The sequence below is a fragment of the Verticillium dahliae genome, genomic scaffold, assembly GCF_000150675.1.
Source record: "Verticillium dahliae VdLs.17 supercont1.2 genomic scaffold, whole genome shotgun sequence".
Lineage (NCBI taxonomy): Eukaryota > Fungi > Ascomycota > Sordariomycetes > Glomerellales > Plectosphaerellaceae > Verticillium > Verticillium dahliae.
The window spans coordinates 248,546-260,787 of record NW_009276916.1 but is presented as its reverse complement, the minus strand read 5'-3'; the positions used below and the strand labels follow the sequence as shown (position 1 = coordinate 260,787).

General features: G+C 57.1%; 5 protein-coding genes across 5 annotated transcripts in view; 3 read left to right on the top strand and 2 right to left on the bottom strand.

Annotated features, from left to right (window-relative positions):
* Positions 1-659: 659 nt before the first annotated feature.
* On the top strand, positions 660-5,008 carry VDAG_00885 (uncharacterized protein; the record flags this gene model as incomplete). The annotated part of the gene is made up of 1 exon (XM_009649771.1): positions 660-5,008. One exon carries the CDS (start codon positions 660-662, stop codon positions 4,749-4,751), a length of 4,092 nt encoding a protein of 1,363 aa, XP_009648066.1. The 3' UTR covers positions 4,752-5,008.
* Positions 5,009-5,227: 219 nt separating this feature from the next.
* Positions 5,228-6,361, bottom strand: VDAG_00884 (uncharacterized protein; the record flags this gene model as incomplete). Its single annotated transcript, XM_009649770.1, has 1 exon — positions 5,228-6,361. The coding sequence occupies one exon, from the start codon at positions 6,359-6,361 to the stop codon at positions 5,228-5,230; it is 1,134 nt and encodes a 377-aa protein (XP_009648065.1).
* Positions 6,362-8,367: 2,006 nt separating this feature from the next.
* Positions 8,368-9,084, top strand: VDAG_00883 (uncharacterized protein; the record flags this gene model as incomplete). The annotated part of the gene is made up of 1 exon (XM_009649769.1): positions 8,368-9,084. One exon carries the CDS (start codon positions 8,368-8,370, stop codon positions 9,082-9,084), a length of 717 nt encoding a protein of 238 aa, XP_009648064.1.
* Positions 9,085-9,118: 34 nt separating this feature from the next.
* On the top strand, positions 9,119-9,646 carry VDAG_00882 (uncharacterized protein; the record flags this gene model as incomplete). Its single annotated transcript, XM_009649768.1, has 2 exons — positions 9,119-9,340; positions 9,419-9,646. 2 exons carry the CDS (start codon positions 9,119-9,121, stop codon positions 9,644-9,646), a joined length of 450 nt encoding a protein of 149 aa, XP_009648063.1.
* Positions 9,647-12,004: 2,358 nt separating this feature from the next.
* VDAG_00881 (uncharacterized protein) overlaps positions 12,005-12,242 on the bottom strand; it is a gene marked incomplete at both ends in the record, with an annotated part of 1,202 nt that continues 964 nt past the window's right edge. The window contains one exon of the mRNA XM_009649767.1: positions 12,005-12,178. Within this exon, the coding sequence (XP_009648062.1) occupies positions 12,005-12,178 (174 nt within the window). The remainder of the gene's footprint in view (positions 12,179-12,242) is intronic.

Sequence of the window (12,242 nt, the reverse complement as noted above, 5' to 3'; positions counted from 1 at the left end):
CCCATGAGCTGAGAACCAAGCTCTCTAGACGTCTTTTTGCCTACAAAGGTCCTACCAGCTACCACCAAAGCCCCCTTTCTCTCCGAGTCGAAGCTTTGACGAGCGTAGCTGCAATCAACAGTTGTCTTTGACTCTCGTGTTGTCGGGCCCGTCCAAACCCTCCGAGTGGGCTCAGTCATTCGCAAGGCCGAACTGAGTGAGCTTTACCAATCTTCGCGTCGACAACAAGCGCACGTTGCCGTCAGATTTCTCCGTCCCTGACAGCTACCAGGGGGGCAGCATTTTCAGGACAGATGCCACCGCTTGTCCAACGTAGAGTGTCACCAGCTGCTCCTGCCTCCGGCCTCCACTGGAGTCAAACCATCGTTTTACGATCAATTCCACCCCTCACAGACGGCACCCTTCAGGTCTTTCTGTGCCCCAACTTCCATCAACAATCGCTCCTCCAGCACCCCGGACAAATCACCACCCTGCGCTCGCAACTGACACCTTCCTTTCAGGAGGCGCACCAGTGATGAACGCTAGATATGGCCGTCTGCAGTTGAAGTATTGTCACCTGGCAGCTACATTTGTTCTGACGACCAGACTTCTGTCTCATTTCTCCTCGTTGAGGTGAACCAGGGAAAGACTTCGCGGGGTTCTGATAACCATCAGCGAAAATGCCGACTGCAGCTGCAAACAGGACGATGGGCAGGGGAAGTAACGCCGCTTCCGCATCACCTACAACGGCCGACGATGAACTTTCTGACAATGAGTCCATCAACTCAACCATCGTCAGCCATCCCGACTCGGATACGCAGTGGAACTTTGAGAGAGTTCTCTCCGAAGCTCCCAACGAAGACGGTGACCCATGGTACCTGATCCAATGGACTGGATACGATAAAGATGAATGGACTTGGGAGCCAGAGACAAACATCACCACTGTCGGTCTTCAGGAGTGGGCAGAGATGAAAGCCAAGATTGACCGGGGCGAGGCCGAACCATTCGATATCGAAGCATGGGTAGTCGAAGCCGCCGCTATGAAGGAAGCCAAACAGGCGGCCCAACTAGAGCGTCACAGGAAGCGCAACTTGAAGCGCAAACGTCAGGGCATGCCGATGAATCTGTACGACGACGAACAGGAGCAGGACTACGACACGAGTGACGCTGAGGTAGGCGGAGATGACGATTTCAACGATGTTATCCCGCCGCCACGGCAGACAGGCGCGTCCGAACCGCAACCCAGGCCGCGTGCCCAACCCAATATTGGTGGCCCCTACAGCGATCTGAAGCCCAAACGCAAAGCTCCTGCCGAAAAGGCAGCGCATCAAGATCGCCCTGCACCTCCAAAAAAGACCTCGACCCGCCGGGAGCCAACAGTTCCGACAAGCACTGGATATCAGGGCACAGCCCGAAAGGCTTCCTCATCCGCGCGTTCCATGCCATCACATAACCCATTTACCACCGCTAGCCGGACGGCCAACAAAACCAACCCAGCTCACCCCGAACCTGATATGAAGAAAGCCAGGAGGTCGGCGGGGGAGAAGACCACGTGCCGCACCGCAACCGGCAATGTATTTATCAGTGGCAAGAAGGTACAGACGCGGCCTAAGTTTACTGACGCCATGGTCGACCCTACAAAAGAGGCCAGGCTCTTTCACAATTATCAAACTACCCGAAAGGCTGAGCTCAAGATAAGGGATATAGCAGACAAGGCACCCGGAAACATCCGTCAACTTGGGCTTTTCAACATTAGTACCGGTGTTGCAGAGACACACACTCCCAATGCCTCCGGGTCCGGGAAAACTCCTGTTGAGGCTTCCCCAGTCCAGGAGAGGAGGTCCTCTCTTGAGGTAACGAAATTATCGCTCAAGAAATTGACATACAGCGAAGGGTTTGACAACGACAAGCCTCAGGGGGAACGCCTTCGAAAGAAATCCCGTTCTGTCCATTTCACTGGAGAAACACCCAGCAGCGAGCACTTGAAGCCGGGGTTCAGCCACAACCCCAAGGACTCGTCGTCGGTGAGCGAACATGAGGCAAGCGATTCCAACGATGGAGAACTCTTCGTTGGAGGACCATCTAGAGGGCTGCCATTACGCCCGTCTAATACGCTTGCCACCGATTCAACACCCAAAAAGATTCTTTTGAGGGATGCCCTCAGCAGAAACCGGACACAAACAGTCCGAAAAAGAATCATCCTGGGTCCTGCTGACTCCCAAGAGGTGGACGTGGTTTTTGATGACGTGCCAAGGACCGAAGAGCCTTGGGTTCGTCAGTTCATCGACACGAACCCGTTAGTTTTTGACAGAATCTTTACAGCTAAAGACTTTGAATCCCAGTGTAAACAAAGTCTTTCGGCCGGAGTCTTGGTACATGGAACACTTCGTTCGGACGACCAGACTACCAATCTGGAAAGCGCTGCTGATTACCTTCGATCTGGTTCCTTCGGCATCCTCTACTCCAACACCAGCTTCTGTGCCATCGCATATCCTTCTCAATGCGAGAATTGGAAAGCCTGCTTTCCCGGTGCCGAGTCCAAGACTTCACCCGGTGCTATGATGAGGTACACGGTGTTCAAACCGGATTTCCCAGCGGCACAGCCGCTCATTGTGACTGGCGGTGTCTTGCTCAAGGCCGTGGCCAGCAACCGAGTCAACATTATGCGGACCATGTTTGGATTCAATTACGACGAGCTTCTGCCAGTACGGTCATTAAGGGAGCCACACCGGCATAATTTTTTTCTTGCCTTTCCCCCAAACAAGGACCTGATGCTGAATAGTGTGGCGGCTTGGCTCACGGAAGCAAACCCGGACTGCCAACTCTTTTCGACCCAGAGAGCTGGTGATTGGCGCGCATTTGCTGACTTGGAGCGCAAACAGAGCGGAACCATCATTCTACACGAAGCTGTCACGCCCTTGATCAGGCTTTTCCCTGGTATTGGCTCATTACTTCACGACATGAAAAATGCTGCATACTCTATCTGGGAATTGGGAGAGGCCATGCAGGTTCATCCACCAATGCCATCAATAGATGAACAGTCTTCAAAGCCTGGTCAAATCAGGTTGACAAGACTTTTGCCCCATGGCAGTGCTGTCCTCCTCACACCAAGCTTCTTTCTGACCCAGCCGTTGCAAGCCACTAGCCTTCTATCGTGGTATTCGAAACGCATAGCCACGCCTATGTTTCATGTCACGCTCGTTGTTAGCGAGTCCATTGTTGACTTCCTGCAAGATCTTGCTCACGAGAAAACATCTCAAAGGGAGACACTGTTCTCGCGTCAGCCAAGACATTCAAGCTTGGAGGCGCTCGAGTTACAGGCAAAGCAGCAAGGTATCACCCAGGAAGATTGTGCCGCTAGACGTGAGGCATTGTCGATAGTTCTCGACCTGATTGGATCTGCCAAAGGCCAGCTCATGGATGAAGTTCAGGAGCCTTTCATCTATGTCAACGATTGCATCGACGCCAACGATGAACAGAGTCTAGGGAATTGGTTCGGTTACTGGTCTCTGACCAAACTGGATTCGTATCGGAAGTTCCACATTTTAGGATCTCACGAAAATGATTATAGCCGGTCTTCTCGGGACATACGGATTCCGCGCTATGCTGCCAGGACCACGGGAGATCCTGAACTCGCCTTAGCCCAAGCCGGGGAGACTCAAGCCGCTGCTCAGGTGCCGCCTGCGCAGGACGATTCTGGCGCCCGGTCTCAGATCCTAGGCAGGGCGGGCGGTGAAGATTTCGCCCAACATCTTTCAAGCTACCAGTTTGCGCACGTTCGAGGGTTTATGAAGCTCTACTCGTATTGCGTATCATGGTTCAACGACAGTTTCCAGATGGCGGATCACTTTGGTGACACGACCTGTAGATTCGAAACCTACCGAAATTGGTTCAGCTTTACTAATCCCTTTGCCAAGCCAAGAGGTTACAACACCTACGTTGCATTCTTCTACACAATAGAAGGGCCATGGGATCCGGCAGCGTATGCCAAGGATCGATTGCCTGAACGACACCCCTGGATCGGCATTTGGCGAATTGTTAATCCACACCAACAGCCCTTCAGGGCTACGGAGCTTCTCATCTGGGACATTGCAGCACCTCAACGTGTTGCGAGCGATCGATCGGTGCATGTTGGGAGCCTCTTGCCGGCCCAAAAAGCGTTGGTGGACTTTGTCAAGGAGAATTCGGCGGAAAAGAACCCTAGCATGGCGTTCCAGCGAGTCTGGCTCGGCGGTTTTGACCCCCCGCGCCTGGAGCGCACCACCGTCCTCGATAAAACCTTGGAGATGCTGGAGATCATGCTGAGTGACGCCAAGCAATGGCTACCTGCCCCCGAACATGTGTTGCCAGTTAGAGGCTGGCGCAAAGTCAACATGCAGCATGAAGCACCGGCTACAGACCTCGTCGAGCAACAAGGCAAAGTCGAGGACGACTCCCCTGAAAAGATGGTATTCCACGCCCCACGTGGTAATGGGCTACAGGGGGGGATTGGACAAAGTAAATGCGGCAACGTGCTATTCCAGGAAGTCTCAAAGTTCCGACAGACAGACAAAACACGCAAACACATGCCGTACAGATTTCCGCCGACGATGGAGTGGTACACACGGCAGAAAGCAGAAGGTCGTCACTACGAACACATCAATGTGGACTCATGGGAGGGCATGTTTGCACGTATGGGGATCCCATCTGCTGGCGGCAAGCCGACACATCACAGGGAAACTTACGAGGCCGAGAGCAGCTCTGCGTCCGCTCAGACAACGCCCAGTCACTAGAAGCGCTGAGGCAAGCCTATGCTGGACTTCCCTGGATGGCATGGGTGAGGGTGGGCTGTTGCTGTTGCGTTCGATGATACTTTGCAAGTAGTGAAGAGTGAACAGGGGCCAGGCGTCGCTTTCCATTATCGAGATTTGGACGTGGCGGCCTTGCTGAATACCCTTGGAAGTTATTCTTCTCTTGATGTTGCCGGTATTGACTTGACCATGTCCAATAATGGAGGATAAGTGTGTGTTAGAAGAGTTGCTTGCCTCGCCTTGCGCCATGCGATGTATTCGCTCCAGTTCTTGTGGCGGTAGCTTTGAAAAGTGTTAAAGAGTAAATAAAAATTGTTGATCGCACGCATACTTATTCATGAGACACAATGCCAAAAAAGAATATCCAGAACCGCCACAACCCGTGGGTATCTCCCTAGGTATTTTACAAAACCGCCTCGTTGCTCCATCTTCCACACAGCCCCTCCGTGCCAACCACCTCACCTCGACGAGGCGGGGAAATTGCGCGTGCTCAGCATGACGCCCTTGACGCGGCGGATGTTGTCCTTGGCCTTCTTGATCTCGTCCTCGGGCTCCTTGCGCCCCGCCGACGACCCGTACAGCGAGAAGCCGCCGACAAAGTCGCTCTGCTGCTGGGCGCTCGGGAACGTCAGCTGGCCGAGGTCGTCCTTGAGGAGGTCCATGGCCGTCTTGACGTCGACGAGGTCCTCGCTCTGCGTGACGTAGGCGTCCTTGAGGCCGCGCAGCGAGGCCGTCAGGTCGGCGAGGCGGCGGGCGTGGGCCTCGGGAGCGGCGGCAGCAGGCGTTGCGGCAGCGGGGGTCGCGGCGAGGGGCCCGCCGGGGGTCGAGGGCAGCGACGTCTGGACGCCGACGTCGCGGTGGAAGAGCTCGGTCGGGTCCTCGGCCTCGCTGCCCGTGTCGTCTGCGTAGGCGGCGTCGGGCTTGGGCGGGGCCTTGGCGGGGAGTTCGGAGACGGTGGCCTCGAGCTTGCGCACGAGGGCTGCGAGCTTGTCGGAGGTTGTGGCGTGGAGGTCGACGCGCGCGGCGGTCAGGGACGCGACCATGGGGGCCACGACGTACTGGGACGTGCCGTAGAGGAGGGTCGTCAGGCCGGCGCAGGCGTAGAGCGTGTTGAGGAGGGCGGTGCCGGTGACGAGGGGTGGCGGCCGCGTGGGCTTGGTGAGGAACTCGGGGTAGGTGATGACGGGGGGGCTTTCGTCGTGGAAGTCTGGGGCGATGCTGCTCTGTGGCGCCGCCGAGGCTTGTGGTGTTGGTGGTGCTGGTGGTGCTGGTGGTGCTGGTGTTTCGGCGGATTGTGTAGGTTGTTCGTCTTGCGCTGGTGTCGCGATCGTGGTTGGGGTGTCGGCTGGGCCTAGGAGCTTTTCAATATCGGCCTCGTCGAGTCCTTTGGTCTTGAGGAACTCGAGCTTTCGTTCGCGCGAGGCGTCTTTGATCTCGTCATCTTGGAGGAAGCGTCGTGCGACCTCGATGGGGGAGGAGTTTGAGGAGGGGCCTTGGGCAGCGGATGATGATTCTGATGATGGTTGTTCGGATTGGTCGCGCTTCTGCCAGGACGGGATGCCCGAGCTCTTGTACTCGTCGGAGCCACCCATGCTTGACTTTTGGCGAAGTGGTGAGTGTTCTAGGTGCAAGAGACTCTTGGAGATTCTAGGTGCAAGAGACTCTTGGAGATTCAAGAAGGTGCCAGCTTGAGATTGGAGAAGATGGTGCTGCTTGAAGCTGTCGGCAAAGGCGACCACATGCCTCGGCTGGAACCGAGCAAATGCTGGGGAAACGGGGTCTCAAAGGGGAGCTTCCGTTTTAAACTGATGTTAAGTGAAGATGGTAAACGGTAGGGAGAGCAGCACGTGCACAAGAACGGAGCCTGTCTTGTCACCGTTCAAGGGAGGTCAAACAGCTCCAGAATGTCCAGAATGTCCAGCGCGAGCACTTCATCATCGATTGACCCTGATGTCAACCTCTTCGGCTTGAGCATTTAGCCTTTCCATCGTCAAAGAGAATTCACTTCTGCGTCGCTTCATCATTGACTTGGATACATAGCTGGGCATCGATACTCGAAATATCCAAGACCAGACGCGCAAGGAAAGGAAAACCACTCTACACAAAGTGAGGTGGTGATCTCCCCAATCGCCCAAGAAAACCCCGAAGCAAAGAGTGAGTGTGAGCCCGCGGCGGCCCGCTGCATTCGGCGGCATCCCAGGTCATCCTATGCTAAATCGATGCCAGAGACTACGAGTCAGCACTCGTGGCGACACCGAAAGGAGAAGACACGCAGAGCCCCAGCGAGGTACAGTACATTGGTCGGGACGGCAAAGGACGATCCAGATCCAGTCCAGTCCAGTCCAGTCCAATCGACTGCGCCAACGCCAACAAACGCTGGGCCTTGCACCTTGCACCTTGCACCTTGCACCTTGCACCTTGCACCTTGCAATTCGCCTTGACCAGCCAGCCACGCCACCGCTGTCCTGTCCTGCCCTGTCCTGTCCTGTCCTGCGCCTTGCCATTGCCGCGTCGCACCTCACGGGAGCAATCGACGAGTTGCGTTGGCAGTTGTCGTGAATCACACCCCCTAGAGGTCCCTAGAGGTATGTCAAACAGAAAAGAACAGAACAGAACCTTGTGTATTCCTGTCAATGTCCTCCTGCGCTGCTTGCCCTCGCCTTCCCCCCTTGCCGCCGTGTCACCTCAAATCCTCACCACCATGGCGAAACTCTACCCCCAAAACACCATGTCGCAATCACACGCACGTCTTTGGCTCCTTGCGACGAGTGAGACGCGAAGACGCGAAGACGCGAAGACGCGAAGACGCGAAGACGCGAAGACGCGAAGACGCGAAGACGCGAAGACGCGAAGACGCGCTGTCTGCTGGCGGACTGGGAAGTGACTGTGCCAAGGAATCGCGGTCAGGAGGAGATGGCGTAAAGTTGATGAGGTTCTGGTCCGGATCCCCCATGCTTGCCTCATGTGGTTGACGCTCCTGGCGGATCGAGAAGGACGGGATCTAGCCTCCATCTCGGACGCTGTGCCTGGTGCCTGAGCGGCCTCTCTCTCTATGCCTCTCTCCCTGCCGGCATTGGACTTTACATCCCCGGCCATCCACAAAGACGGCAAACCCCTTCTGCCCTCTGCCCTCTGCCCTCTGCCTTCTGCACCCCTCCCCGTGCCTACCCCAACACCTCACATCATCACTCCCGCTCACCCCTTGTCTGTTGCCACGGTACGGTCTGCCCTTATTACCTCATCCTATCAAACGTCTCGGAAGCTTATCCCAAGGCTGAACTCCCAACTCCTGTACAACCCCACCATCATTCTTCCCCTAGACTTCCATCACACGCTCACCTCAAAGGAACTGCAACCTTGGCCCCCCTCCCCCCCTCCCCCTCCCCCTCCCCGCGACGACGTCTCGTCAACGTTCCTGCGCAACCCCCCGCCCACACAAGTCGAGACCTTGTGACGAGATTCCTCGCAAACATCACTCACAGCGCGCAAAGCTGCGCGCTGGACAGCAACAAACATGACATCTCGACCGCGTCGATCAGCAGCCAAGAAGGCTCGTGAGGCCATCACTGACTGAGCCGACAGCGAACGGACACCCACCATGTCGACCCGATCACGGCGACCGGACGGCGCCTCGAGCGGTCGCACCTCGGGCGTCACCAGAGACCCGCCCTCCTCGCCCGGGCACGAGTCGCTCACCCTGACGGTCAAGGTCCCCGCCAACAAGCTGCGCGAGGCCACGTCCGGCAGGAGTCGCAACGCGGGCGCCGGCTCGCTCCACGCCCGCGAGAGCTTCGTTGGTGGCGAGATCATCGCGGGCAAGAGGAACCGCGGCGCCAAGAAGAGCTACGTCGTCGAGTCGGACAGTGACGAGGAGGAGGAGGAGGAGGACGACGACGAGGAGATGGCTGATCTGGGCGACGATGACGATATGGAGGTCGACGCCGACGGTGACGAAGACGAGGAGGATGAGGAGGACGCCGATGGCGACGCTGATGGCGATGTCGACATGGACGCCACGCCTGCTCACCCCACGACGATTAAGATTCAGACGCCCAAAGCGAACAAGGTCACGGTGCGCCGACCAGCCGCGGCCCGTGTCGTCGAGGAGGAGGACGAGGAGGACGATGACGACGAGCTCAGTGATCTGGAAAGCGACGCAGAGGTCGACATGAGCATCAACGTCGTCGGCGACGTCGGCGACGAGGACGACGACGAGGAAGACGAGGAGGAGGACGCCGAGGGCGAGGAGGAGGATGCCGAGGGCGAGGAGGAAGAGGAGGAGGAGGAGGAAGACGCCGAAGGCGAGGCCCGATGAGACGATGGACGTGACCCTCGCCGCAGCCGAGGACATGGACAGCGACGACGACGGCAGCGAATCGAAGGAACCCGACGTCAACAAGATGACGAGACGCCAGCGCGCCCGCTTCGAGGACGAGCCGCAGGAGTACATGAAGCTCTCGGACGAGGTGCAGGTTAAGAAGCACCTGACGGCCGAGGAGCTGTCGATGCGCCGGTCCGAAATGGCGCGGAGGCGTCGCAACCTCAGCGAGAAGCGCAACGAGGAAGTCAAGGTACGACGCTCCCTTGCGCGTCGTCGAGAAGACGGCACGTCGTCGAGAAGACGGGGCTTGCTGACGCGCGTGTGACAGATGGAAACCATCAACAAGCTCCTCAAGAAGCAGGCGCCCAAGACGAATCGCAAGGCACAGGAGAACCAGGCCGGCGACGACAAGCCCGATGCCATGTTCGTGCGGTGGGTCAGCACCAAGGAGGGCAGCCGTATTGCCGTGCCGGACGAGATGCTCGGCGGCTCGGCCGGCAAGGTGTTTGGGGCGCCGGGCTTGCGCACGGGCAGAATGGTCGAGGAGGTGCAGTGATGGGCTTGGTTACAGTGTCGGCGCCTTTGTACACTCGGGGGCATTGTTGGCGCCTACGGGACATGGTGGGTGGTGAAAGCCAAGATGGGGAGTACTGGTGAGATGACGAAGAGCTGCATCGGTATCAGCAGCATCAGGACAATGCAAAATGAACCATTTGCTTCTTACGCCTGTGCATTCGGCAGGCTCTTGTGCTCACCGCCTTCATTGTACGAGTACGATTTCAGGAGCAACTGTCTATCATATTGGGTGATTGGGGGAGAAGGCTCCTCAGTGTAGGGTTCTGACTGGTATGTATCCCCCTCCCTCCGCATCTGTTGCAGAGACGCAGGGGTAACCACTTCGCAGGGCAACTCAAGTGATGGATACCGTCGCCGCGGCATGTTATTACTTCCTCAATGCGCTTCTCTCTGGCGTGGCGAAGGACAGCCCAGACTGCAAACCAACGTTCCGCCAAATCTCCACCACCGAAGACTCGAGCCCGAGGGCCCGAGTCCCGCGCCACGTGATGGTTGCGTGTGAAGTTGCTGCTAGATAGAGGCGCTAGCGTCGTCTTCTGTCGCCATCCACAGGATGAGAAGCCGCAGCTTCGCCATCTGCAAAGCAGTTCCCAGCCCTGTGCAGCATATCGGACATGCTTCGGCGGCTCCGCGGAGGCTATAGCTGGGGGACGTGAGCGCTAACCTCTCAAGGCTTGGCCACGTCGAGACCGCTGTGCAGGCTCGGAAGAAGTCTTCGGCGTTGATCAGGCAGGAGTTGGTGAGGGTTTCGAGGCTGAGGCTTGAGCGACGAGGTGAATTGCCGAGTCGAACACGGACAGCACGTTGTAGCCCTTTATATGGACCCTATCGGCTCCAAGTGCCGAGGTCACCGCATTGTCGAAATTGTGAAGAATTGGCCGTGTCCTGTTTGTGTGGGGAATGTTCTTTCGAAGACGGCTTTCCAGATCTACACGATGGAATGGTAAGCAGGAATGTCGAAGGAGCGGCAGGAGGGTACTTCCACCGATCGCTGCTCGTTCTCGGGGCGCTTCGACTAGGCTCTTGGATTCGAAGACGAAGCGTTCTAGGTAACAGAGGGGTTGTATTAGCTTTCGGAGCTCGAACGGGAAAACCCATCTCCTTGTGTTCCTCCGTATGATGTTGCCCCGATGACCAGAGCAGGAATGAACGATCATACGTCAGCCAGGTCAAGCCTTTGATGCGGCCGTATATAGATAGGCTCCTGGTGGGGGCTGTTGGCCTTTCTCCCAGCCATGTGGCGGGTCATGCCAGTTTGGGCTATTCTCGTCTGGAGAATCCTTGTCCGTGTCACTATCGACGGAGAGAAGGAGAGATTCTTGGGCCAGTGTAGCAAATGGCCAGGCGAGTGCACGCTCTACCCCATGTCCGAGCTGTTGTGACTTCCAGCTGGCGAAAGCCGAGTACACTTCTCGATCGTGACGCCGATGTCGAGACCGATCATAAGACGTCTGTCTGCCCTCTGGCAAGAGCGACATGAATACCGTGGCAGTCGGACATCGAGCAATATATGGCGAGTGGAGCGCCTCGGCGGACCATGTTGCTTGAGGACCATGTTGCGAGAGGTCGTTCAGGCACGACACTCGCAGAGCGCTCCGACCAAGGATGCTTTTCGCAATGCCGAGCTGCCACTCTCTACTCTCTACAGACAGGGGAATACTGCCCAGCCAGGGATCGTTGATGGACAAAGTCCTCCAGGATGGGCGAACGGATTTCTTCGGGGAAAAGGGCCACTTGAAGGTGCCTTGCTGCCCGAACTGTGTTTCATGGCTGGGTCATGGCTGGGTCATGGCGAGGAAAGCTTGGGACGCTTGGGACGCTTTGCAAGAGGCTGAAGAAAGATGCCGATGGCAAATGAGATTCGAAATTGGTCAAGAAGTATTATAGCTACGTACCTAGGCAGGGTAGGAGCTATGCGCCTGAAACTAGGCACACAAAGAGCATCTCCTCAGCAGAGACATCAAAAGTTCGCCACGCGACGTACCTGCGAGATGCCACTATATAGAAGAGGTGCCAGCTGAAGACTGCAATGCCCAAACATGTCTGCAGCTTCGTCCTGCGCCCAAACGTGACTCAATGGACAGCGGGGGCAACGGGAACTGAAAAGGCAGTACCTGAATAACCAGAATAACCCGTGACGACGAAAGTCTTGGTGATTCGCGATTTTCTCTCGTAGCCAAGGACACGGGCTGCCAGCCTCGATGGGTAGCAGCCAGCAACCGAAGGCTTTTGCTGTGACCTGTACCATCAAGATGCTCACGTGGAAAATCACAGAAGTATAGGGAAGATCCAAAATGAAGAAGGCGGACCAGCCCGCCAGGTCTGCATTACACCAGTGTCATGAGCTGTCGTCCTTGGAGCCCCCCCTATCCGCCGCCGGGCTCTTGGCCCTCCCGACAGCCGCGTCCCCCTCGTCCATGCACGCCTGCACGTCCGCGCCGCCGACGCCGGCGTCCCTCCACACGACGAGCAGCCGGCGCGGCATCTCCCACTGCCGCTGCGCCTCGAGCACCTTGCCGTCGGCCACGAGGCGAGGCGGGGGGGGAACCAGCGCGGTGGGGCGGGGGAGGCGACAG